This window comes from Nothoprocta perdicaria, unplaced genomic scaffold (assembly GCF_003342845.1).
Source record: "Nothoprocta perdicaria isolate Ctin4 unplaced genomic scaffold, notPer1 scaffold_0, whole genome shotgun sequence".
Lineage (NCBI taxonomy): Eukaryota > Metazoa > Chordata > Aves > Tinamiformes > Tinamidae > Nothoprocta > Nothoprocta perdicaria.
Window position 1 is genome coordinate 9,053,755 of NW_020454092.1, and position 26,911 is coordinate 9,080,665.

At 42.5% G+C, this 26,911-nt stretch overlaps 1 protein-coding gene across 1 annotated transcript in view; it reads right to left on the reverse strand.

The window, feature by feature from the left end:
• TFCP2L1 (transcription factor CP2 like 1) overlaps window positions 1-18,009 on the reverse strand; it is a 32,886-nt gene extending 14,877 nt beyond the window's left edge. The window contains exons 1-2 of the mRNA XM_026034973.1: window positions 17,909-18,009; window positions 13,783-13,934 (exon numbers count right to left, since the gene is read on the reverse strand). Of these exons, the coding sequence (XP_025890758.1) occupies window positions 13,783-13,934; window positions 17,909-17,970 (214 nt within the window). The 5' untranslated portion in view covers window positions 17,971-18,009. The remainder of the gene's footprint in view (window positions 1-13,782; window positions 13,935-17,908) is intronic.
• Between the last annotated feature and the right edge of the window lie 8,902 nt (window positions 18,010-26,911).

Sequence of the window (26,911 nt, forward strand, 5' to 3'; positions counted from 1 at the left end):
CCGAGGTGAACCAAAAGCAAAACAAAAACCCAGGATCTGTTCTCTAAGACCATGAATGTGGCCTTCCAGTACACAAATATTACTTCAGACACCACTGTAGACCCAGCAATGGATATTACAAAATGTAAAAGGATCACTTCCTGTTACTGGGAAGGATTCGGACTCAAACATCTCCCCTACCAACAACCTCTGCATAAAGAATTTAGTTAGTTCAGAATTCAAATAATTGGTTTATGAAATAACATCTCCAACCAAAGCCGACAGTTCACAAAGGTGRCTTATGGTCCCAGTATGCACAAATGGCTAAGAAAGAACAAAAGCTGCTGCATAGGATCAGCTCTGTAAAATAAACCTACAGCTGGTACAGAGGGAGAACAGGAACATTAGGATTAATGAAATATCTATATACCTAACAGCTAGTTTTTCTGGCTCATCTTGCCTCGCTCCCTTTTACTGAAAAAAAAAAAGTACAGGTAAAACAAGGCAGACACCAAAAGAGAGATTGGTTTGGATTTGGTGGCCCTGCCACTACCTCCCCAAAAGTGGCCTGGCAGAAAGCAGGTATATCTCCCTCCAAGCAGTGGAGTCAAAAAAAAAGAAAAAAAAAAAAGGAAAAAAAGAAAGCTACATTTCTGGATCTGGATCATGAAAGACAAGACTGGTGACAGGAGATGTGCTAGAAGGGCACTGCATCTCTGTCAGATTCTGCCTCGGAATCCCAGCTGTTCCCGTCACCCATGTGAGTATAGACTTTTATCACTAGACCACAGGGATAATTGTGCTTATTCAGCTGGCTGGGGGGAAGTTTAAAAARAAAAAAAAAAAAAAGGACAACAGGGACCATGCTGAAGACTCAAATGTTTGCACAACACTCCTCCTGATGTCAACAGGAGCTCTGCAAGCAGGAAATGACCCTTGAAATCCAGCAAAAGGCTTACAGGGCTGGGGAGAGGGGAGAAGGAAAAATAAGAAGCATCAACTTCAGCACTTGAGATACGTATAGATCTTAATCCTTTTCGTTACTTGATAATAAACCAAAATCAAAACAACCTCCATAAAACTGGACTTTGTAAAACAGAGTCCTGAAATCGAAGTCTTCCACACTTCAAGTGCCACACTAACATTCCTGTTGATCAGGTTAGCATTATTCACTTAGCAATTTTAAGAGAGATGTACTTATCACCTCACATAATCAATGCTCTTGCATTAACATAAAAAAGACCATGATCAGGTTCACAAAATTGGCCATAGATATCTATGTTTTTTATAATTGACCCAAGCAGATTTTGGCAAAGTCACTTGACTGCTTCAACAGCTCAGGCTGGAGACACATTTCACCAGCAACATGGAGTGATACAGTTTATTGCATCAAATAAATGTATCTAGCCAAGGATCTCTTACAGATCTTTCTGAAGCAAACAGCAGGCTAATTAATCACTACAGGAAAGTAATTTAGGATTTGAGACCATGAGCTTCCAAGAGGTAGGAGAATGCATGTATGCTAGTACTCAGATGGGCAAATGGGGACTGACAAGTTTTGTAGCATGTCCAATGCTAATGAGCAAGGCAATGGTAGAGGCACAAACAGTTGCAGCCATTCAGCAAATATCTTGAGGCTTAACAGCTTGTTAGGATAGTTTTGTGCTCTTACATACTTTCACATATTGGACCTCTCAATTTACTTATTTGTAGTTTGAGATAAAAGAAAATAAGGGGTTTAACAYGACCCTTCAAAGTAACATCAAACACTGAAATACTCCGGCGCCCAGATCTTCCTACAATGAGCGCTGGGACAGGAACACAGATACACATCCTCTCCTGGCTGCAGTCTCTTAGCTTGGATCAAGTTCAGATTCTGCCCATTGATAAAAAAGAAACTGTTGTGGAGACAGAGTTAATATTAAACGGAAAGCCAAGATGTTATGAAATAAAATGCTTTGCTGAAAGATTATTGGCCATCTGAGGCAAAGTTTGGTTTATACCACGAAAAACGTTAATCAATATAATATTTTATTAAAACTGCTTCCCCTTAATCTCTGAATGATTAACACCAAATTCCCCACAGAATAGTAATCAAACAAAAGACTTCCACAGAAACTTTATAAATAAGCAGTTCATTTCTCTTTCCAAGGAATTTTGTGAATGAGGAGAACTTGATACCAATTCCTCATCATTTTTTCATGCATGGACAAAGTTTCAGTATTGTATTTTAAAAATTCTCCTCCCTACAACTTCTTCCAACAAATTCATTGCTTCACAGGTAATGTTATTCTGTAATTCACCACTGTAGCATGAAGAAGAATGTGATTCAGATATTTGTGCTTTTATAGTGCTAGGCTGTTTGTTTGGTTTGTCTTGAAAAATATCTCTGAAGTCTTGTCTACCATATGTTTTCCACCATCACCAACAGCAAAGCTCCTCAAACAGTGAATGATGATGCCAACTTCATTAACATAAAATCTGAGGAAAATAAGCCCGAAGAAGCAGTACTAAGATGCTGGAAAACAAGATCCCTTTCTTAAAAAAAAAAAGGGAAAAAATGTAAATCTAGTCTGAGAAAAGCTTAACTCTCATTGACTTTGAGGAGTGCTGAAAAGTCACTAAGAGCTCTGACAGACAGATGAGCTCTGCAACACTGACTCCATAACAGGCAAAGATCGACAATTTTCTGCGGAAAATAAATCGGGTATTTAAATCCACAAAGAAATGGAGTTACAAAAGAATAACTAAACCAAACCCTAACTCTAGTTCCCAACTGGCTAAGTCGAAAATATACAACTGAAAAAGAAAGGTACCTACTACCTGAAATATGGAGGTCATTTTGCAAGCAAATCACCAACATAATTAAGGTAAAAGTGGAATCCTGTCCCGCCTGCCTGTTTGACTTGGTGCTCCCTTTACACAGGACCTGCCACAACCCTCCTTCTCTACCTCCAGCAGGGAACAGAATGGTAATAAATATTCGGATAACCACATTAAATTCCTGAGATGCAATTTGTCTCCCAGCTTCACCGAAAGCTTCAAGGGCACCAATAAAAACCTGGGTGGGTAATGACACACTGTAATTTGTATTTTGAAGAGACAGTCCCCGAGCAACAGCAAATTTATGCAATCACCTCCTAGGCCAGAGTTTGAGCAACTCTGCTTTACAAACAAGAGTAGTATCCAGCAAAACAGTAACCACCCAGGTCCACAGAGTTCCTGCTTGATGATTCATAAAGCAATTGCATCTATCTTAAAGAGGATTTACAGACTGTTTACTTTTTAAACCTTTATTGTCTTTGGCAATAAATGCACATTAAATGCACGTATGGCCACTTGTTAGTTTTGGGACAAAGAAACAAAAGCCAGCAAGGGCGAATCATTCAGTTCAACAAAAGAACACTTTGACACACTCTAAAGGTACAAGCCATAGGAGTTTAACTCATTTCTATTGCTGGAATTAAGTCAAACATCAGTAATTCCAGGCAATTTCTGATTTTAAAAGATTATCATTATTTAAAAGTCCAAGTTACATTTTGTTCAACAACTATTTATTACACAACTACAATAAGCAGCTTTCTTTTTTGTCATGGTGTTACATTTCAAGGGTAACTTATGCCATACGCTATGTGGCCTTCTACACAATACCTTGATATGATACACTAATCTCCAATTAGGATATTGATGTTCCAAAACAATATACTAACGACTAAGGTCTTACTTGATCTAGACAAGTAGTTGACTTCCCTTTTACAGAAATTAAATCCCAACCTCACACTAAGGAATTGCAGGGCATAGGAAAAACAAAACAAAACACTGAGGGTTCTCTTTCTTCAAATGGATCCACACAGCACTGGATAGAACCAGTCTGGAAACTGTTTGATTATTAAACTAAGCTGACCAATAAAAATTCCATTTAGCAACTTTATATGGACATCCTAAATAGCGCACAGATAAAGGTGAAAGAATGTTGACAGTTGAATGCAGCATACAGAGAGAGGGAAGGGAAAAAAGGAAAAAAGGGCCAAGCACACCCAGCAGAAAGGAGGATCACTTTCAAAGAGCCMAATGCAACTATTCAGGGCATCAAGCACTTGGAAAAGATTCTTCTGGCAAGAAAGACTGACAAAACCAGCACAGAAACAGGCAGCAGTGATAGAACTGGCATCTGATCCTACATGCTTGATTGTCCACACCTTTTCAGACAGAAAAAAGAAAAGGCAAAAATAAAACTTATCACTAGACTTAATGAGGTAGCCCACACATGGACACTCTGCAGGACAAGTAGCAAGAGCAGAACCCTCCCTTCCTGGCCATCTGCAGCTGCCTACTATAGCTTCATTTGACAAGATGCAGGAGGAAATTTTATTCAGGGGATATTATGAATTCACCAGCTACACAATAGGCCACCCTGGAAGCTCTCACTGTGCTAGAAGCATGGAAATCCTGCAAAGGACAAACTGGGGAGCAGGAAATGCAGAATAAACGTGAGAGCCATCCTGAAATGCCAGAAATGCCTATACCTCAACTCCAACAGCAGCTGGTTAGAGATGAGTTTAGGGATGAAGCAGAGGAAACACGGGGTGACTACAGTGATTCCTTTCTGGGCCCACCACCTTCCAGCTTCTGGTTTTCAGTGTTTAGGAAATCRTCAGGCTGCACCCTTACCAAGCTGCACAGTCACGACCAGTGGATGCAAACWCCTCTTTTTTTCAGTGAACTCCTGGACTTGCTTGTACTATGCTAGTAACTACCACAACTTAWACAAGCCTTGCTTTAGTATTTGCAATATAACCCATCCCTACACTTACCTCCATCCTGTTTTCCTTTGCAGCAAAGCTACATTGGCTCAACTATGCTCAGGTACCCCTTAAAATCCAATTCCCAAGCCACAGAAAAATCCCTTTATGTCCTACTTGCTGTTACCACCAGGGTAGCAAGACTGCAGGAATGCACAAGACAAATTCAACTACTATCCTACTAAATCTACTCCCACACTACAGAGCCGCGCTGTCATCGGGTCTCTTCCAATATTCCTCCTCCTTTTACAATCCATCCCCATCTCTGGGAAGGGGTTCTTTGTCTCCTCCTTTCTCTGTCTCTTTTTTGTGGGGAACACAAACACATGCCCAGGAGCCAAGTTCACTGSAGAAAAAGCTCAGCTCATTCACTATAAGAACATGTGGCTGAGCCCTCATCTTCACAGACTTTTGAAGACAGTCCATTTTACAGTTGGTGACACTTACAGCTAACAGGCATTAACAGAAACATTCCTCATCTACAGTAATTTCTACTCAAAAGAGAGAGGGATGTATATTAAATTCCTTCAATCTAACTTTGAATTATGGACTCAAAAACAGCCAACAGGGAGAACACTTTTAGCTGCTAAGTTCACTATGTGTACTTGGTCTTATCTTGCACACACTTCCCTCCAGTTGGATACAGGTTTTGACTTTTAGTACAAATTCATTGGCAAAGGAATGACAGTCTCCTGATGGAGAGCTGAAAGCATATCTGCCCTGTGAAAATAACTTCTTCCTGTATTTCCACTTCTACAGCATGCACTTGAAATACCCAGGACTATCTGGCTCATGTCTGTCCAGCTCAGAATATCTCAGCTCCCTCTGTGTAAGTAAAAAATACCAGCTCTTTCTAGTTTCAACCTGCTCTGAGTCAATTTGGACAAGTTTTATAGCTCTGCAAGAGTAACTTTTTGTGTAATATTTACTCKAGTTTCAGATAACTAAGAAAAATGGTCCCTGGGTGAAGGTACTGAAGAGGAGATTCAGGAGATCTCCGTACTCCTGACTCTGTCAGCAGCTCCTTCAACTGCCCTGAAGTTCCTCCAGCACATTTCTGCAGTGATAAAGCAGGAGAAAGGAACACCTGGTTACTCATCCAAGGCAGCAATTGCCTTATGAAATCTGCATGCTACCTAACATGCAGGCTGCTGTGCTTCTCCAAGATCAAACCTAAGCAACTGGTGGGAAAGGGGGCTTAGAGGATAAAGTAAGGGACTCCATCCACCCTTTGATCTACTAGTTCATTATGCCACTCACTTGAGGGAGTCCATTCAAAGACATGTGGTATTTATAAAATTCCATTGCCCAAAATCCTTTTCCACCATCTCATCAGTACTCAAACCTGACACAGAGGTGCAGTAAAAAACTCCAGCAGTGTTACAGAAGCAGCACAGTTGCTGGGTTTTTCAAAAGAATTACACACTTTTTTTCTCAAGAGCCAAACTGCTTGAAAATTAGCAGTCATGTGGTCTTGCCCCAGAGCATCTCTATTCTAATGAGACATCCAGCATCAAAGACCTTCATTTGGCTAAGACAACCCAAAACAAAGAACACAGGTGGGTGAGATGTGAGTGACAGTTTTCCCATCAAACCACACTGTACCTTTGACAAATGTCACGAATGTGACACCAAGCCAGGACTAGAGAAGTCTCACTGCTCAAATAGTTGCTGTCTAGCTTCAGGAACAGATAATAAATGCATGGTAAGAGGAAGAGCAAAAGAAAGGAGCAAGACTCTTTCAGACTCTTTGCAGATATCATACATTACTCCTATAAGAACAGCTAACCATGGCAGAATACAGTATTTTCCAATTTTCTTATCGCTACTTAAAATATGTTTTTTTAAGACACTCTAAGCTAGAAAATGACTTAAAATTTTCCATATTCTCTCATATTGATAAGAAATGTTTCTACAAATGTAATTTGTAGAAAGTTTTTTCTACAAAATTTTAGCTACAATTTCTTTTTTTTTTTTTTTTTAACAAGAAAAGACCCACTAATAAAAATATAGGCATTTCAAAACTGCTATAGAAAGGAGGAAGATAAAAAAGTGGCATGAAATATTAGTAAAAAAAAAAAAACTTGTTGATATTTTCTTACTTTTTCCTCCACTCAGGGCAACTTCTGAGCTTCCTCACACTTCCTTCCTTTATGGATATTGAAGATTTACGGAAGTGAAAGAACAAAATGCACTCTAAGGGCTTCCAGTGGGAGTCACATACAGGGTAGAATCCAGCAAGTCCACATTCCCATTTGAATTTCATCCAGTTGCAAGCACCAGGAGTAAAGAAGTGATTACAGAAAGAATAGAAAACAGCCTCTTGGTTAAAAGACAGCTGAGATTCTAGATTCCTAGGGACAACAGAAGTCAGATGCTCTACTTATGCAGAGGTACCCTGTCAGCTGAAGCAAGATTCATAGCAAGCTTAGGGATTGTGTGGTTTGGAGACAGGATTGTTTATCCTGGGCTGCCAAGTAAGACAGAGCTGCCAAACATATGGGGAAATTTCTGCTAACACAATTAACAGCCTCAGCTAAGACATGAGAACCTATTTGGAGATGTCTTCAAAATCAGGTGAGAATAAATTTCTTTCTCTAAAGATGAAGAGGTGCTGTCACAAAAAAAAAGTCAAAAATTCCAAACATCTCTTCCCAGCAAGAAGGACAAGCCAGCTTTGCTAACCATTTCCTGAAGCTATCTAAAACCAGGAGCAGCCTGGAAAGGGGTCAAGGAGCACAGGGCATCTCACAAAGATCAGGAACCAAGGGAGTGTAGGTGGACAGCCACCAGGGAGCACCTGATATTCCATACCTCATTTTTGTGTCCATGACCTCACACAACTGTAGAGCCCATGCTCACATGGGAGAGGCCACAGGCAGCAGAGGCCTTTGGCCATCAGCAATGGCAGAGATATTACAAAAAGAGGCCGTTCTTAGTGTGGGACAAAGCAAAAATATCCCATCCAGCAGAGCTATAATTAAACCGGAAGCATACCCAGCCAGAGCTGGTCACTCAGCCTTCTCTACACTTCATTTAGGCAAATAAAGAATTGTTCCAGGAAAACTACAAACAGTCAGACAGTTGTGACCCCATAAAAACTCAATTACGTATGAGTTAACGTCAATATAAAACAGCTTTTTTTCATTTACTGGAAATCTCAGTGTTTAAAACTTGGTTCTCYGGATGCAAAAGATTAAATGGCTGGATTTGAACTTCAGGATTTTCAAGAGGCAGAAGTTCTCTTTTGCCTTCTTCTGTTACAACTGATTGAATCTCCTACCTAAGCAATTAGCAATCAGCTTCAAAATGTCTTCTTCAGTTGCTCATTGCCCTGTGCTCTCTCTGCCTTACTTTGCAAGAGAAAGCAGAACACTTCTGTAGGCATCTCAGACAGAAGGACAGCTAGCAGATTTTAAACATGGCAGAATTTTAAGTGTACCTGTTTATGCCAACCTGCCTTGAGCCCGCATGCAATGCACGGCTTCACATATGACAACTTGGATTTTGGACTTTCATTCAGGAGTGGCACAGATTTAAACTAAGCCCATTTTTGCTTCTTGAGGCATCTGTTGCTTATGCATCACTACAGCAATGCTCCCAGCATCACTGCAGGTCTTCTTGGAGGTCAGTGGTTTTCTCTCATGGTTTGGGTTTTTGGCTTGTCCGTTTTCTGAACTGTCTAGGACTGGTAATAAAGATAAGTCTTGGAAGACATCGTGAAGCAAAGACGGGCAGCCTCCCCTTACCCTAACCAGCTGTATACTGAAATCCTCACATGGCTGAGGACCACAAAGCACTTAGCACAGGTCTGAAGGGGATGGACAGAACTCAGGAAAACTCCAAAGCACATGATGGCTGATTATTCTGAAATACCATTGGCAGGACAGGGCTGGGTTCAGCACACAGCTGGCTCCAGTGACCCACTGCCATCACCCAGAACAAACCTCTCTTTGGAGTAATTCAGATCTCTGGCTCTGAGCTAACCCAGTGCTGGGCATGAAACAAAATGACTTGAATAGCTCACAATCYACATGTGGCTCTAGAGCTGCAAAATTTTATCCTCTTAGGGAAATAACTTTTTTTTTAAATTATTTTATTTCCTCACATTTATTAGCATTCCAGTCTGCTGTACACTGCTTGTCGCCTCTGCATTCCTCCCAGTGCAATTTCTGGAACCGGCTTCATTGCTCCCATTTCTGTCCGTGCTTGAAACTAGTTTCAACCAGCCATAGTCAAACCACACCCCATATGACTGCWGACCATGGAATATGCAACTGCATAAAGACCTCTTGCTAAAGAAGCAATTTCTAATATGGTTTCTGGTTGATTGTTTGTCTGAAAAAAATCCCTATCCACAAGAGACATGAAATAGTGCTAAAAGGTGGGCTAGTTCCAGAAAAGTTAGGCGGCGTTTGTGCTGCAGACTTCTGGACAGTGTAGCTCTGTCGACAGATGCTATCCCCAACCCAAGTAGCAATGCAGCAGCTCCTAAAGCATCCTCCTAAGGAGGCAGCACTTTTACCAGTTTCAGAGACTACAGGGAGTGGTTTTAAGACATTAATATATACTAATATGTCTGTATTTTATCCTGTCAGGGCAGTAATTCAACTGAGGTCGAGAGAAGCTCTTTAACTTCCTCAAGGAAGCTAATATCACGTTCAGTTCAGGCTAACAGGGTGCTGGCTCTAGTTTCCCAAAGAATATGGGAAGGCAGGGGGGAAAGAGACTGGGAAAGACAAGCACAATGAGTCAATCTTTGGAACTCAAGCTAAGGGTTTGACTTTACTTAGTTAATTTACAGGCTTATTCTGGAGTTGCAGCCAGTGAGTACTCAGRGTTTCAAACTGGAGCAGTCAAGCTTGACAGCCTGCCATTGCTGGATGTCCCCAAGTCAACTTAACACAAGAGAGAAATTCACTTCCTTACATTCCTTTGCAAATGCTTTGCCTGCCCTTTGCTGAACACACGGGCCTCTACTGCTCAGATATCCTTTTGGACTTCTCCTTTACACTCATGGACATGTATCCAGGCTGAAGGCCTCTTCCTTCTTAGCACTGCTGACAGTCTCTCCGTGTCTGTCATCAAAAGCAAGGCTCATTACAAGTTGTCATGCACCACAGACCTAGAGCTCTCTCCCATTTGTACAAGAGCCCAAACACTGGACAATCCTTCTTTCCAGACAGTTGCACAAAACTGTTTCACACCTTGGTAGTATCTCTCCAAAGGATCTCTCTTTTCTTCTATGCTGCTCTGTACATGAAGTATCTCTTGAGCTGGCCCACTCACCAACCACGGTTGAGCAAATTGTATGTGGAGGCATGAGTGTGTCTCAGGACAGGGAGCATAACTGTCTATCAGCGACAAAAGGTCAGCTATTAAGTGCTGAAAAGCTTGAGTAAGAAATGCATGTTTGGAGAGGAAATGTCAAGAGTCATCCAGCTGATTGGTCAAGAAGCCAGGATTCCAGCTGATTCAGCCAGGAAGCAAACACCAACTCCTATCCTCACAATTTGGGAAATGGCACTACATACCAACTGCTCTGTCAGATAGGGACAGCCACGGTTTCTTTGCAGCTGTGTTGTTAGGAGTCAGCTCTTGCCCTGAGACAGGGCAAAGGGGCAGACATTACCTTGGAAAATGGGTAACTTCATTAATCTGACTCAACTCTAATCCATCAGGAAAAAAAAAAGGAAGCTTTGTGCAGAGTCACTGACTAGATGATTGTAAGTGCAGAAGGAGAGTAAAAGGCAACAGATGCCCCTTCACCTACAGTCAGCATAAGGCAGCAAATTGTAGGGTCTCACGTTGTTGGTCTAAACCTCTTTATGAGATGGCTTTGGCATTGCAGCCTGGTCACTGCATGCTGAAGTCTATCAGCTCTTCTCCTCCTCAGCTCTTCTACCACGCCTGAGGCTTGAGCTACTGTAAGATTTTATTCATGTACCTGTTCAAGCATAGCTTGAGGCTTAAAAGCCTCACTCAAGGCTACAGTTCAGGACAAGCTATGCAAACTGTCATTTTTAAAAGCAAATCTCACAATCCCATTAATGTGATGAGTTTTCTGACAGTTGGAGCCTTTAAATTAAGGCCTGTCTTTCAATAAGATCTGCTCTAGCTCAGCTATGACTCCTGASGTCAGCGTAGCAGTGCCTCAGAGGCATTCCCTGACTTGTGCTGAACGGGTCATATTAAACAGCTGAACATTCCCCTCTGGCTTTTGGGAAAAGGAGGAAGGGGAGAAATACTTATGCAGTAGGTATCTCCTGAAAATCTGTACGGCTCAGGAATAAAGTGATTGCCACTGAGGTATTTTTCTGAAACCAAGAGAACAACTCAAACATTTTAATTTTTAACAGATGCATCCTATTTTTTATTCCAGGAGGTCAATACACAAGGAACACGCTTTTGTTCTTCATGAAAAAAGCTATTTATAAAYACCTTTTATGTCAGAGTTAATAAACATAAAGCTCTATGAAAAATGGACAGTTACCTGTCAAATCACAAGGATTCTGTGCTGCAATTGCAAGGCAATTCTTAAAAAAGGAGAGCAACATCCTCACTGAGACCTCAACAACAGAAGCAAGACCTCCAGAAATCCTGACCAGAACTCCCCAAATCCAAATCTCTTCATCACTAATTACCCTCTATGAACACAAACTTCTCACCATAGGCCGTATTATATGGTAACTGAATCTAGTTCCTTTTTCCTAACTAGCATAGACAAGGAACTTTGGTCTAAAGGATATAGTAGCAATGTATACTTACGGGCCAGGTCAATTTAACAGCAATCAGTTGAACTGAATTGAGCTGCCCTCTCTACTGGGAAGTAGGGACACTGCAAGATGCCAAGCCTACACAAAGGCACACAGGGAGTCCAGTATTTAAGCACTGCATTGAAATTCAACAAGATCTGAAAGAAGCCTAGAGAATCTCAGTATGAGAAGATTCATTTCTTGGAAGCTTAAAGCAATGTGCAAGGTGTGCTGCTGAGGTGGCAGGCAGATGTGAAGCTCCTGCCAAAAAAAAAAAAAAAAAGGTAGGAACAATGTGAGCCTTTAAACTTCCTTGGATGTCTCAGCAGGGAGACGCATCAACTTTCACAACTAACCACCCTGAAGACYCCAAGATAAAGGTGGTATTGCCAGTTCCATCCACCATGGAAAGTCAACAGTGGCTGAGAGCCCCCACTTCTCAATCCAAGGCCCTTGCCAACTCTGTCCCACTGCCTGGCACCTGCCAGCCTCATCCCTTCGCCCATCCTGGTGTATATGGTCCCATGCTCTCCAGGACACATTCTGCAAAGACGTATCCCCACCTTTCCCTTGCAGAACTTCTCAAAACCTTCATCCTACAAGAGAAGGAAGACAGATGCAGGAGATGGCAAACCATCATATCTCAGACAAGTCAGTCCCTACTGTGTTGAAACAGACCAGGAGATGACTCCTGTGTGTAAGCAGCAGAAAGACCAACACAACATGGCCTGTCATGTATAGGTGGCAGCAGTCTTCTAGAAAAATCTARATTGCTTTTTAACACAGCTCTAATACACTGAAACTCATGACAATATCTAAAGTTGTATTGTTTTTGTGCTTCCAAGGTAAGAAAGCAGAAACTGTTCGAAAGACACTGTAGTATTTGGCAGAAAACTGCTTTKCACAACAGAAAATCTTCTGCTCTGAAACAGGATATGATTGTGTTTCACAGAAAGATTCATCCCATCTCACCCTCTGTATGCCCTCTATGACCTCCCTGGATTTTCTTTATCTGAATGGAAAGTTTGGGAATATGGAAACAAGTCAGCTGTTGATCTGCAAGACATCACAGTACYGTATTACGTAGGGCTTGCAGCATTAGGCTGCTCTTCCTTCTGGTAGGGATTCCACTGGGTCTACCCACTAGCAATAGATTAGGCAGTCAGTGCCCAAGGAAGGTCAGGGCTGTGCTCTGTACAATCACTAAAAAAGAAATCTAACCACAGACACATCTGCATGAGCTTTACGTTCAGTGCACAAAGCCCAAGAAGCTAATGCAGTGCCCTGAAGCAGGAGATCAATAACAAGGCATAGAATCATAGAATGCTTAAGGTTGGAAGGGACCTCAGAGGTCATCTAGTCCAACCCCTCTGCCCACGCAGGGTCACCTAGAGCACATGGCACAGGGCTGCATCCAAGCGGGTTTTAAAGATCTCCAAAGCATACAAGCGTGTTGTTGGATTAATGATCTTGTTTACAACTTGATAGAAAATAAATGCAGTAAGTTATAGCACAAGCTGCGCCTAGAGAAGTCTGATCRTTCCAGGACCCACATGCAGAAGTGCTGAAAGTGACAGCCAAATTCCAACCACAGATGTGTGTGCACAAATTATGCCAGAAGGCAGAAAAAAAATAACCAAGAGAAACAGACAGTGCTTGTCTACATAGGAGTAAAAATTAGCTTGTGAGGTCACTTACAGAAGACCATGCTACAGTGAACCCCAGGTACTTGTCAACTTTGGCACTCTGTGGAGCAGTCACCCCACCTAGCCAAAGGGAGCAATGTCAGCCCCACACATGTGGCCTAGAGTCACCGGCCACTTGCCAGCTCACCCTCTGCCATTTCCTCCAGCAGAGTTGGGGGCTTGCAACGTTGAAAGCCCTCCCCAGCCCAAATCCTGTGAAGCTGCTAAATCCATATAGTCATTTCAGGTGAAGGCAGGAGGCTGCATTTTACATTTTCAAAGATTAAGCCAGTACTTGGCCACATGGAACTATGTATGCCATAATGACGCTTTCAGTCAATAACTAACTCAATGAGACTTCATTCTTTCATATCAGCTGACAGCCTGGTCTATAAATACGAAAAATTAAAGGTTCTTCCTTTCCTTCATCCCCCTCCCACCTCTTTCCCTCCCCCCGCCCTTCCCACTGCCCTCCCAGGAAGGCATAAGAATGGAATTTAATCTCTCTCTTACAAATCATTCCCAGGAAATGTGCCTTCCTTCAGTGAGTACAAACCCTACCTTGGTTGAGGTAGGTCAGAGTTTCTTCATGCAGTTTCACAGCAGGTGATGTAGCTGTGCAGAGAACATACTGAAAGGGAGGCAGTTTGGCTTCATTCTCAGGAGATAACTGTGGTTCTTCCTGTTTGAAGATCGGCAGCGCAAGGACATCACTGAAACACAGAATTCAAAACACATTTAATTACAAAAACTTATTGAACTATCTAGTTTCAATCTGGACTAGATTCTCCTGATCTGAGATAATGAAGATGCCCTCTCTCCAGAGAGCCAGTTATTATAGAAAAAAAGAATTTTGACTTTAATGAGGTAAAGCAATTTCTGCATCTGGGATGTCAGCATTGGACACAAAAGAACACCAGCATTAGCAAAAAAGAGCATTGTTGGGAATTAGCATGTTTTAAAAACATTAAAAAACACCTCAACCAAAAATATATTCTCCTTCCTTGTGGAAGCCCACTTCTTCATATGTCCTTGGGTCTTTGGACAAAAACAAATAAACAAAAAAACACAATCTTAATACATCTGATGCTTAAAAGCCATGTTAGCCTTTCTGATGTCTTTAACCCTTCTAGTCATGTGTCCCTTTAAGTAAAGTGTTAGCAGATTTCCAAGCCATTATGCAAAACATAAAAACTGTTCAGATTAMGCAGAGGTTTCTTCTTCTTCATTTCTTCCAGATCCATGAAGACTCTTGACATTCAAGTTACAGAGACTGCAGTTATGCTCCTTTCAATAATCCCCATACACACAAAAGCTCTCCCCCCTCCCCTCCCCCCTTTAAAAAAAACCCAGCACACTATCTAGGAACATGTCAGTAGGAACTGGCATGTTCCCTATGGAAGGGCACTAATATTTTTGACTTGCCCATTCAGTTAATGATCTGCTCAGTGTTCATGTGCAACACCCACAACCTACCCACGTAATCAGTAAAACAGTGCAGTAGTTTACAGTAAACTCTTGTAATGGCCTCATTCAAACCCAGATACTCCCGTTTATGGAGAAATAAAAGCAGGGAGCAATCCGTGCCACTTTGGATAGAGGCTGGAGAAAACAAACACCCATCCCTGTTTCCATGCTCTCTTCCAACCACACCCCACCACCAACTCGGAGGCACCCAGCTCCATTTGCTTACTGGCACTACTGACATAATTGTAGCTCTTGCCTAACTGCAGCCCCAGCGTGTCCCCCTACCCGCCTTAGGGATGGTGATTTATTACACTAATGAAGTGACAGAAATGCCTCCAGTGAATCTCTAAAATAGATATAATTTCTCTGCGTGTGTACACACACACAATCTGATAGTGCTGCACAGAATCATCTCACTTGCGACAATGCCAACATCTGTTCTCAACTCATTCATCTGCAGAGTGCTATGGGAAAACATGTTGCTTTACAGAAAAAAAAAAAAAGATTGAAAATTTAAAAAAAAAAGAAAGAAAAAAAGCCACAAGCTTCAGTTTGAAAACCTAGTTCCACAAAGATAACAAGCATGCAGCACAAAGTGTGACCCACAGTTAACACAAGAGGTGTGGAACCCATACACCTAGTCAACTGAAATACTGGAGAAAATTTAGTCATGACRTCAAAATTCAAACATCACATTTCACTTTAGACACCTGACATACCTACGCTTTGCTAGAAGAGCTGTTTGATAGTTGATAACCYGAAGTATTGAGGGATCATAATCCAGTTTCTGGAAAATCTAACCATTTCAAAGAACTGATGAAGCTGCACAAGTAAATCATGTTTTTATTCCTATAGCTTTTGAGCCAGGGCCAGTGGAATCCTGGAATTTACATCAAGCCTTTACGAAGCATTTAAACTTCTTAAAAGTATTTGTAAAGATCTGTACAACAGGTCAAGGATTAAGAAAAGTTGTAATTATAAACCACATAACTATAAACCATAGATACTCAAAACACTCTAGTACTTGTTCAATTGTATTTGCTCAGCGGTTGCAAATCGCATTTGAGGAAAAGGTTGTGTTTTTTTTTTTTTTTTAAATAATCTCTCTCATCCTTTAAAAACAGAGAGGGGAGAGGGGGGGAAAAAAAAAAAAAAAAAAAAAACACACCCTCAGGCCTCATCCTAATTTCACCTTTCAGCTTTCTATTCCCCATCTTAACCAAGGCTGAGTCCACTTACCTGGGGAAGGGAAAAAATGAGTGGAAATAGATGGTTCCACCAGCTGGCAGAACATAGCATGAAATGCATATTGCATTTCCATAAAGTACATTAAGATTTGCCAAGGTTCCCTCTCTGCAAACATGTTCCTGTAATATGTTGCAGTATTACTGCAGTAACTACAGATACCTATGGTAAATGTACCTCAGCAAGCTATGGCAGAATTTAAAAGTGACATGTTWGATATGGACAAAGTCTTCGATAGACACAAAGTACACTTGATAAGAGCTTTTTCCTATAGCTTCTTCAAGCGTTGTCCTGTTTCAGCTACTTTTATGCAGTCACAACAGGTGGGTACAGAAAATGTTCAGAAAAGCCCAACTCAGCAAGAATGCCCCACACTAGGAACATGTCTTGACACGGTCCCACATAGAGTGAATTGGACAGCAGTAGTCCTCTAGAAAGGACAAGGGTTTTGTTCTACTGACCTTCACTGCAGCACCTGAGGCCACTGCTTAACGCCACCATAAATCTGACTTTAGAGCTTTTAGCCCCAGATCAAAAATGCCACAGTCACCAGACCGGAGGTTGACTGAAGTGTGCTCCAGAAATGTGGACAGGTTCACTTCACAGCAGTGACCTACCTGCCAGCTCAGCTATCATTTATCCCCTCACACTTAGCATAAAGTCAGCGTCAGGCCAGCAGAGTCACTCCGCTGTGTTTCCTGGCCAATTCAAAGCTAGTTGGACTGCGGGCTCAAGCCTGGTCCAGACCTGATATTGCAGCACTCGAATGCTGATCATCTACAATATTAATTCAACAATCTGAGCATCATTAACTTGCTGAGYGCATGTGAACACCTATGCTAAGGTCGATGCGCTGCCACCCTTCTCAGGATCCTCAGCTAAGCAGCTTTGCAAGCACAAAGCAAGAGAGGACAACAGTTGTGCCCCATGCACACTACTGAAACAGATTCACTGGGAAGAGGAAGGAGGTGAAACATGTGGCATGAGGAGCTATGTGAAACCATAGGGAAGCAAGAGCCTCACAGCACTGCACTGTGCAGTAATGAGCAGCAACTCCTCAGCTGAGGCGACTCCTCTGCAAACACATGACTAGGGAGCGGGAGGAGGTAGGATTGTGCATCTCGTTGACAGGAAAGTTTTATCTTTGTTTGAAGTGTTTTGCTGGGAAAACTTGATGTGCTCTCAACATTTCAAAATGCAAGACTGGCAGGCCAGAGCCAGGTCCTCAAGTCTTGCAGCGGCAACTGACACTAGCTGAGAGCACAGCCTTAGTATATCCACAAAAAAAAAAAAAAAAAAAAAAAAAAAAAAAAAAAGAGAGAGAGAGAGAGAGAAAAATCTACAAGTGCTCATCAAAAGGGAAACTCCAAAAGTTGTCTGCTTTGTTGTCTTTTAGAGAGAGGAAATATGAGTTTGCACTACACATGTTACAGGCTATTGTTCAGCAGCCCTTGTGCTTAAATTAGGCACATTTAATTAAACACAACTGYGCGAGGGCAGGAAAAAGCTGGTTTGGACAAGTTCAGAAAGTGAAATTATGAGTTTTTTCACCCAGTATCCCGAAATGATAGAAACCACAGTCCTGAGGAAAAAAGATAAGCCATGCATCTTCTAAACCCATGAGCAGCTGAGATAGGGCTGCGTGGCCAGCGCACCTTTGGGCTATGCTACCTCAGTCTCTGCAGGGGGAAGCCATCAGAAGTGACAGATCCAACTACCTGACTAGGCACTTAATAAAGAATAACAATAATAAAACACAAGAAGAGCCGCTCAGAATGGGTTTGCTGCGGCAAGCGGGACCTTCCCGGGGCTGCCGGCCCCGTCCGGGCACCGGGAGCGCGGCGCTGCCGCCGGCGCGGTTGGGCGGCAGGGACACGTCTCGCCSCAGGCCGGCCGAGCCCCGGGGCGCCGCTGCCGCTCCAGGGGGGCTGCCGGCCGCGGCCCCCTCGAGCGGCCGCCGCGGCGCGGGACTCACCGCAGGTAGCTGCCGGTCGAGTGCTGGTTGTAGTGCTCCGGCTGCGTGTGCCAAAAGAGCATCTTGCGGGAGCGCGGCGGGGAGACGGCCCCGCGCTGCAGTCCCTGGGGGCGGCTGGCGGGGGGCAGAGGCCGGGGCCAGGCAGGCTGCCAACCCCGAGGCACGGCGAGCACCGCTGCGGGCAGCTGTAACGGCGGCCCCGGCTGCTCCCGCCGCTTTTATGGCCCAGCCCCGGCGGCCGCGGGTTGGCTGCGCCGCGGCGCTGGAGCCGAGCCCTCCTCTGGGCCGCTCCTCCTCCTCCATCGCGGCGGGGGTGCAGGTGGAAGCGGCCCGCCCCGCCGCCCGAAGGGACGGCGCTCGGCGGCCGCAGGGTCTTGGCGAAGCTCCCCGCGAGGCGGAGGGGAGGGCTTCGTAGCCACCGGTCGCCATCGCCTCGCGAGGGGGGACGTCGCCATCTTACCCCACAGCCCGCCATTGCACCCCCGAGGGGAAGGGCGCCATCTCGCGCGCCCCGAGGGCAAAGCGGCCATGTCCCATTCCYTGGGGCTGCTGCTTGCCCTTCTGAGGGCAAGGCTGCCATGGCCCGTACCTCGGAGCAGGCGATGTTTCCCCCTTCTTAAGAGCAAGGTCACCATTTTCCKTGCCCTTGGACAGCCATTGCCCTGCCTGAGGGCAGGGCCGCCATTTTGTATGTCCTGGGGTGACGGTTGCCCACCTGAGGGCAAGGCCGCCATTTCACTGCTCTTCAGGCCAGGCTGGCTGCCCGCTGTATGTACATGCTTGGGAAAGGGGAAACCTGCCCACTGCTCCCCAAAACAAGAGATATTACTGCAAACTGCCTTGTCATGGGAAAAAATGTTAAATAGTGGGAACCACGGGGGCAGAGTTATAAGTGATACATCACTACACCTGATACACTGATGTCTGTCAGCAAATAGAGAATGAGGTTTGAATTAAAATACCATGRATGCACAAAACATGAGCAGCTAGTACTAGTGAAAGCAACAGTAAGAGGTCAGTGAGTTCCAACTTTGTTCATGCAAAATGAGSGGGGAACATTAAAAATCAAGAGTTGGCAAGTGCGTCCCTGAATTGGTTCTGTCCTGGAATATAGTCTGTCCTCCAAACTCAAAATTCTTTTTTAAAAATGAGTCTCTTCATGCCATGGGGACATTCTGGCAGCTCCGATTGACGTCAGTGAGGGCTGAGTATGAAATCACTCTTCAAGTTCCTTTAATGTGTCTATTTTTTTAATTAAGGACAGATGATTATTTTAACTCTGTGCTGCTGGTCTTGTATGCTAGCCTTCATTTTAAGCAGCATTTTGTTGTGTGGGGATTGTTTTCCAGGTGGGGGAGTGAGAGATTAAGTAATTTGCCTGAGGACATAAAATAAGAAGTTTCAGAAATTAAACTCACCCCCAAGCCCTTATTTCTACCGCAGTGTGCCCAGAAATCTTCTGTCCTAATCCAACTCCCCTCTCTATAAGCAGAAATCTGTTTCTTTGCCATTTTAAATTCAAGATCCTTATCCTCATCCTCAAGGCTGTCTGTATCATTGTGGTCCTAACTCACTGCCCTCGGCATATCTTCCTAACTCATGAATAATTCTCACTTTGAAAGCTTGCAAGGGAGGAGAAAATGAAAGGTTCACTATTTTATCATGTTCTATTATCCATTCATCAGCAAAAACAGAAAATTGAAACCCTTAATTATTGAGTCATTAAAAATCTTCCARTCTATTTTGCAGGGAAGCACTTACTACCTTAAGCTTCCTGGTCAAATTTCAAGAGAAAAATGCTGTTTACTCACAAAACTTTCTGCTAGCATTGTCAGTTGAAGGTAGCTGTATRCATATATCATTATATAGTTGCTATATTTCACAGCTGAGATAGCTGCATTTAACTGGCAGATGGAATTATTGTACTACTATGATTATATAATATCTGTATTGTAATAACACAGAACACTATTAGGTTGAACCTCAGAGAGTTAAACACTATATAACTAGACTGTGGCACTTCATTTTCCAGATAAGTCACAATCTGAAGAACAAGGTAACTGGAAAGGTAATCATGTAGCTTCACAAAGCTGGTAGCAAGTCTTAAAGTTTTTAAAAGGTATACATTTACCTACAATCATTGTCAACTTCCAACTAAGAACAGTTCAGATGAATATGTCTTTAAGGCAGTTTCTCTTTCCTTTGTTAGTACAGGGCTATACAAACCCTTGCTTCTTTCAAAACAAAATRGCTCGAGTTATAACTTTTTTGTACTCTTAAAAATATTTTGCACTATTCACACAACATCTGAGCAAGAGCAGCTGTTTAGACCTCATTTGAGCCGTGTCTAAATATAGCTCTTGGACAGAGAAGCAAGACAAAGTTTGCTGAGGTATCCAAGGGCTTATATAAACAGTAAATATTCTTCCAMAGTTCTGTATGCATTGTTGCACTGACTGGAGAAATATGTAGTTGAATGTAAGARTAAATAACCATACTGTACAGAATGAAGGATCCAATCAAGTCTGGCATGTCAATATTTTCTTTGCTATCTTCCTAGAGAGTAAGCACGTTGGAGGGCAAATGAGTTTAAAATAATGCTGGCCTATTCCTTCTCTGCTGCATTGCTGAAAGTTGGTAATTAATTTTACAGAGACTCTCCCAACACCTCTGTCTTCTAAATCTGCCCATATCTATCATCCCTTTCTTAGCCCAATCAATTGAAAACAAAAGATGACATCTTTGTTTTGCCTCTCTCTCCTGAAATACACCTGAGAACTTTTTTTGGTTTAAATTCTGCTCTCTCTTTAGTATGGAAGTTYGCATTAGAGCATTAAATACCCACTCCCAATTTACATGTCATACAGATCAAGTCTTTCCATGTGTGGCAGCCTTTATCACCTAGTATTTGCTGTTCCTCTTTCACTAGTACAGTCTCTCAGTAATGCACTCTCTTCTATCACACTTTTGTCATCTGTGTGCTACTTACTTACAGAGGAAAAGAATTGATTGAATATTTTTGACAGTATTTCAAATTGAGTGTTTTAAAAATATGTGTCTTTTCATCTGGACCTAGCAAAGAACAACCATGCTAGTCGTTCTCATATAAAGAAGAAAAAACTTTATTTAAAGTATGTAATCCCTGTCAAAAAATCATAGATAATACTTATGTTGTAGGATTTTATTGTATACTGAAGTTTGKTCTGCTACTTCTCTAGTTACTATAATCCCCTTACAAGATTACTGAGCTGAAAATTTGTATACCTTTGGTTTCACTCTAAGTCAAGAGGTTTAGATCATTTCTGAGCACTCTAAGCCAAGCCATTACTGCAGTGACCACGATGCTGTCTTTGGCAGGGGCTGCATAACCTCTAAGGATGTGAGTGTGGGACCTTCCAGACCTGAAGAAGTAAACATTCAGAATGACAACTTGAATCCTCGTCCATTTCAGAGGGAACAAAGCATTTGAATACCTTTGTGTGTCCAGTCACAAACATCTAAATTGCTTATGAAAAATGTGTCATGGGCTCCTAGATCGAGTAAGCAATTTTGTATTCGTGGAACCCAAACAAACTCAGTTGTAGGCTCAAGGTTGAACAGATTATTGTATTGAAGAATGAGCCATTATCTCATTACACTTTAGTCAAGGTTATTCAAAGATTATTCCAACCATCTCCCGTTCCATGAGCCTGCTTCTCCACAGGCCACATGCTCAAAATATAATCTCATATTTAAAATCGGAAGAACATTTTATTTCACCTTATTGTCTTAAGATTCTTGTATCACTTGAATCTGTTTGCTGAATACATTCTTAATATTTCTATCCCTGATGAAGGGCTTGTGCAAACTGTCTGGAGGGCAATCCTAGGAAGACAAGGATAGCTACATGGCTGCTATAACATGCAGCAAAAAGTTAATCTAAAGCAGAACCTGCCAAGGGAAACTGAGAAGGGAAATTCTGCCCTGTTGTGCCAGCCTGCACCTGATCCACAACTTGCAGACATAATTACAGAATGTCTGGATGAACTGCAGGGATCTGAAATGCAGTGAAGAGACTTGGGAAAACTTACTGGGATGGTCACCCAAGGACCAAATATCACAGCAACAAATATCACAGCAACAAATATCACAAATATACTTTAAGAAAAAAATACAACAAAAAAAGTGTGGTGTGTTTTTGTGGTGGCCAAGAATATTTGTAGGATTTGTGTTGCCTCTGTGTGTACTTTAGTTCAAAGATTTCCAACCACTGATCTGGAAATCATTGGGGAAAATTGTGCACTATTTTTAAGTAGTCTCTGCAACATAAACAAGAAAAGTAGCTGTACTGAAAAAAAAGTAGCTGTATCTTTCCTGAAAAACACAGAAGGCACCAGAAAATGGAAGAGATTGAAAACCTGGCAAAATCATTGCTACGCCTTAGACAAAGTCCTGGGATCAGCTTCCAGGGGCAAGTGCGGGCTCTTCCAGGCAGCCCACTGACCTTAAGGCTCTCTTGATGAGGCCCATGCAGGTCYGTATTTCACATGGACATCAGCCCAAGTGGGTTCCCTAAATAACACTCTGTCTCAGTGACATCTCCGAGCACAGCTGGTGGTCAACAGTTTGGCAGATGGCTGCTACCAGTATTAAGAATGCATCATGGTGCTACAGCTCAGAAGGAGAATACTAAATTGGAAAGAACCCAGTTAAAAACAGAATGAATAAAGTCTTGAAAAGGTGCCATGCCTTGGCATTGAAAGAATCAAGGAGCTTAGCCTGGGCTTATCCAGACTGAGGTTAACAAGTGACTTAATCACAGTCCATACATGCTCGCTTGGAAAGTCAACATTTCGTAACGAAGGCTTCTAAACTTCACAGCAAAGGTACAACAACCAAGGAATAAACATTGCAAATAAATAAGCTTAGGATAAGATCAGACTGCACATTTTAGCAAAGAAGGTAATTAACCATGTGAGCGCTTTTACCAACGTTTGTCATTAAGCCCCCATATCCCTTTTCTAGATATAAATCAAGATTATTTTTTTCCTAAGAAGAAAAGATAGGTCTTCTACTTTGCACAGAAAGGAATTCAGTTAAATCCTATGACTTGTGTTACAGCAGCGAACAAAGATGTTCACCAGGATCCCTCCTATCTTTATGATCTGTGACGTTACCCAGTGAAAGGTTTCCAGACTACTTCCTGTTACAGAAATGTCCCTGTTTACCTTGTGTGTCTAAAGGCCCGTGTATCTCCTCTGCTCACAGCCAAACTTGCAGAAATGCTACTATGTTGTGATGTTTTGTCAACACGAGCGTCATGACACAATGAAAACTGTATTAACTGAACTTAATAGCAAAACAAATAACAGAAGTCTGCACGGATTGGCTTATTTATTTTCTTATTCAAGTCATTCATTAAAACCTTCACCATTTTCTCGCTTATCAGAAGTCACCATCAAATTTTCAGCTGCCTCTGAATTTCCAGGCACAACCAAGCACTGATGAATCCACTTTTTTTCTTCTTTTTTTTTTTTTGCAACAGAAATTAAGCCTACTTTGCAAGCTTTCATCAGTCATATTCATCATTCTGACTGTCGYGATTTTATCTGCAGAATCAGATTTTTTTTTTCTTCCTGGTGATCACTTTTTTAAAGTCATTTTGTTGCRGAAAGAAAAATGTTTACACAGTGACGATAATAAATGATTGGATGACAAAATAAGAGYATTTTAAATACTCATTATACATCTGTTGGCCTTGCCTTTCTCATTGTGAGCTACAGGCCACAATTACCAGAACCAGCACCCTCTCCATACTAGCAAACACAGTAGCTATGTTTACATTGCTGCAAGAGGACAGCAAGAAGAGCCGCCAGAGCTGACACCACGAGCAGAAAAGCAGTGCATTTAAAAAACGAAGAGCACCACTTTTTGGCCAGCATCAGAGACTGACACTGCAAACAGCTGTGGCCAGTGCAATCCTCCAGGGTTAGTTATGACCCCTATGCCTGAGGTGACCCCATGGAGCCTTCTGCAGCCGCGTGGCTTGTCTGAGCACTTGTCACCTGCTTCCAGCCAAGCCTGTTATCCGGCGTAAATGGCACAGATACACTCATACACTGGGCTGGAGGGCAYGGGCACCATAACCCCTGGCTGCTGTACGGGCAAGGATGGCAGCAGGCGAAGCATCCTCACCCAAGAACTGGAAGCAGATCAAGTCTGCTTGCAGCACCACTGGCTGGAGCATTCTGTTTCACAGCAAAAAGTGCAGCAGGGTCAAAAATATCTGTGAAGGCTATTTGCAACCCACATCCGCCAGCCAGCCTGGTTTGCCACCCTGCCCCCAAACARTTGTGTCAGCAGAACTGGGGAAGGAAGGAGCGACCGGGGCCAGCCTGGAGCAGAGGCTCTTTTTAAAAAAATAACAACTTTGCTAGTGAGAAGCATGTGTGTGAAAGCACAGACAAGGATACCCAACTGTCTAGACTGTGGATCCCACAGATCTAAGCTGTGCCACCCTTCTTGTAGATGGGGAGTCCTGAAAGCCCGAACAAGATATAAAAGGCACTCAGCAAATTTGCAGGCCATGCTAAATTAAGTGAGGGTGGCTGGCAGGCTGAGCTTCAGTCAGTGTCGAGTAGGACATTGAGAAACTTGAGGCCAGCAGAAACCACATGAAGTTCAGCAGAGACATGCAAAATACTAAACCAAGTTGGAAAAACTCCATGCAGCACTTCAGAGTGGGAAGCAATTGAGTAAGACAGCAGCCCCACTGAGAAGGGCCAATGGGCTACCTTGAGTGCCAGTTTGCACAGGAGACAGCAGGGAGCTCTTGTGCTCTCCRAAGATCAAACATGCTGCTCCTCATGGTCATCCCTGTTTTCTTGGCACTGGGGAGGCTTCATGGGTTTGAGCTTCCAGTTCAAGAGGGATGTTGAGATGCTGGAAAGAATGGCATAGGCAATCCACTAAAATATTCAGGGACTTCTAGGTCCATGTCCTATGAGAAGAGATGGAGGGCACTGGGCTTGCGTACTCTGATGAAGAGRAAGTTAAAGGAGGATTCAGTAGCAACCGGCAATTACATAAAACAGCTGAAAAAGATGATGGAACCAACCCCTTCTTGGCAGCAACAATGATAGAACACTGTGGCTTGGAGGTTTAAACCCSAGCAGAGACTTCTTCACTTGTGGGATACAGGCAGCAATGCAAGATGTTACCCAGAGAGGCTGTGGCGTCTCTGTCCTTGGAGGTGTGYAAGGTTCCGCTAGACAGAGCCATGTCTCGGTTGAGGATATGTCCCATACTGAGGTAGAGGTTGGATTAGAAACAACCAAAGGTTTCTTCCCACCAGCACATCCATAGTTCTTGGAAGCCCAGCTGCAACTGGATTATGAGAGATATGGTGGTCCTGGCACAGAGTCCACCCCTATTCAAGGCCACAGCCAGGTTGCATCACACAGGTGACACTCCTCCACCTGTGAGATATTCACAGACAATTATCATCTGAAAAATGGTTATTTTTAACTCTGGAGAAAAATCRTTACTATTAATATTCAGAGTTGGCAAAGCATCAGTGACAGACCTATTCTTTCCAGTGTAAACTCCTTGAATGTGAAATGATTTGAGAATAATTAGACACAGTTGAGCATGTAGAAGGATCTGAAATGCTCTGTCTTGGAGTATTTATCTGTTGTAGGATAGCAGTAAGCATGAAAAGGAGTACATTACAGAGCCTCTTATCTCCCATTAAGCATTTTAGAAAYGGTTTGAACTCCTTGAAAAGACAACATGCTAGGATTCTTCATGTACTCAAAATATCTCTCAGCAATCCCTCAGAGAACCCTTTGTACCTTATCAGCATCACATTTTACATGTTATAAGWCCCCTAGTCCTTCACAAATACTATGACTTATAAAAATTCAGAATATGAATCTAGAAAATACTAAGCATTATTGTAATATTTGGTCTTTGCTTCAAAGCACACTTCCATCAAATGAGGTTATTCTTACAGAAAATGTCTAATTAGATGATTCACACRACAGATTCAGAACATGAGGAAGATAAAACAGAAAAAATAAGTTTAAAAATGTAGCTATGTATAGGCAGACTGTAATTATTTTCAGTTGGTGTAATAGCAATCTTGCAGTGACATGAATTTGTACAATTATTCTAGTATACTGTTCCTTTTTTTATAAATGTAATTTGAGGCTTTTTTTTKTGTGTGTGTGTGTGTGTGTGTTTGTGAGTATGTATGTGTTTACATGGAAATTCCTAAGTCTGAATAATGAAGTCTCCACAATCCCCTGCAAGGCAGAGCAAGGGGAATAGAAATTGATCTCTACTGACTGACTAAGAATGCATTTGTTTCCTCACTATTCCTTTCTCCTCCCAGTATTTTAAATCACCTGCTTTCAGGTTTCACCTCTCATCTGTGCAAGCCCTGAGGGACAAGTTATATCTGTAGCAATGTCATAGAGCGGTATGCAGTGTGAATGCACCCTACAGACTTACGTGTCCTATCATCACTAGATAATTAGCAAGTATTCCTGCCTTACAGATAGAGAAACTAAAGAGCAAACTGACTGAGACAGTGACAGATCTGTGACTAAATCCCAGGGTCACGAATCCCAATCTAAGTATCAGATGCTAGTCCAGGTCTCAGTAATAACCATACAATTCCATCAGGGAAAGATCATCTCTTCCAAGGTTGAGTATGCTACACATACATCTGTGTCTTCATTCTCAAAAAACAGGACATTACACTRCTGACATTGCAAGAGCACAAAACCCATGTAAGTGCAAAGAGGATCAGATCCTTTGTCTTTTTACAGCAGAAGTAAGATATGTTGACTGGTATATAATAATCTTGATGCGAGCAATAGAAATTTGCTTGACTAAGATCTGTTGATTTTAGCTCACTCACACCCAGCCCGTGGCAGTTATACCTGCAGTGGTTTAAGATAAAATCTTTTAAGATTAATGGGMACTAATTTCAAATCACTTTAATTCACAAAGCATCTG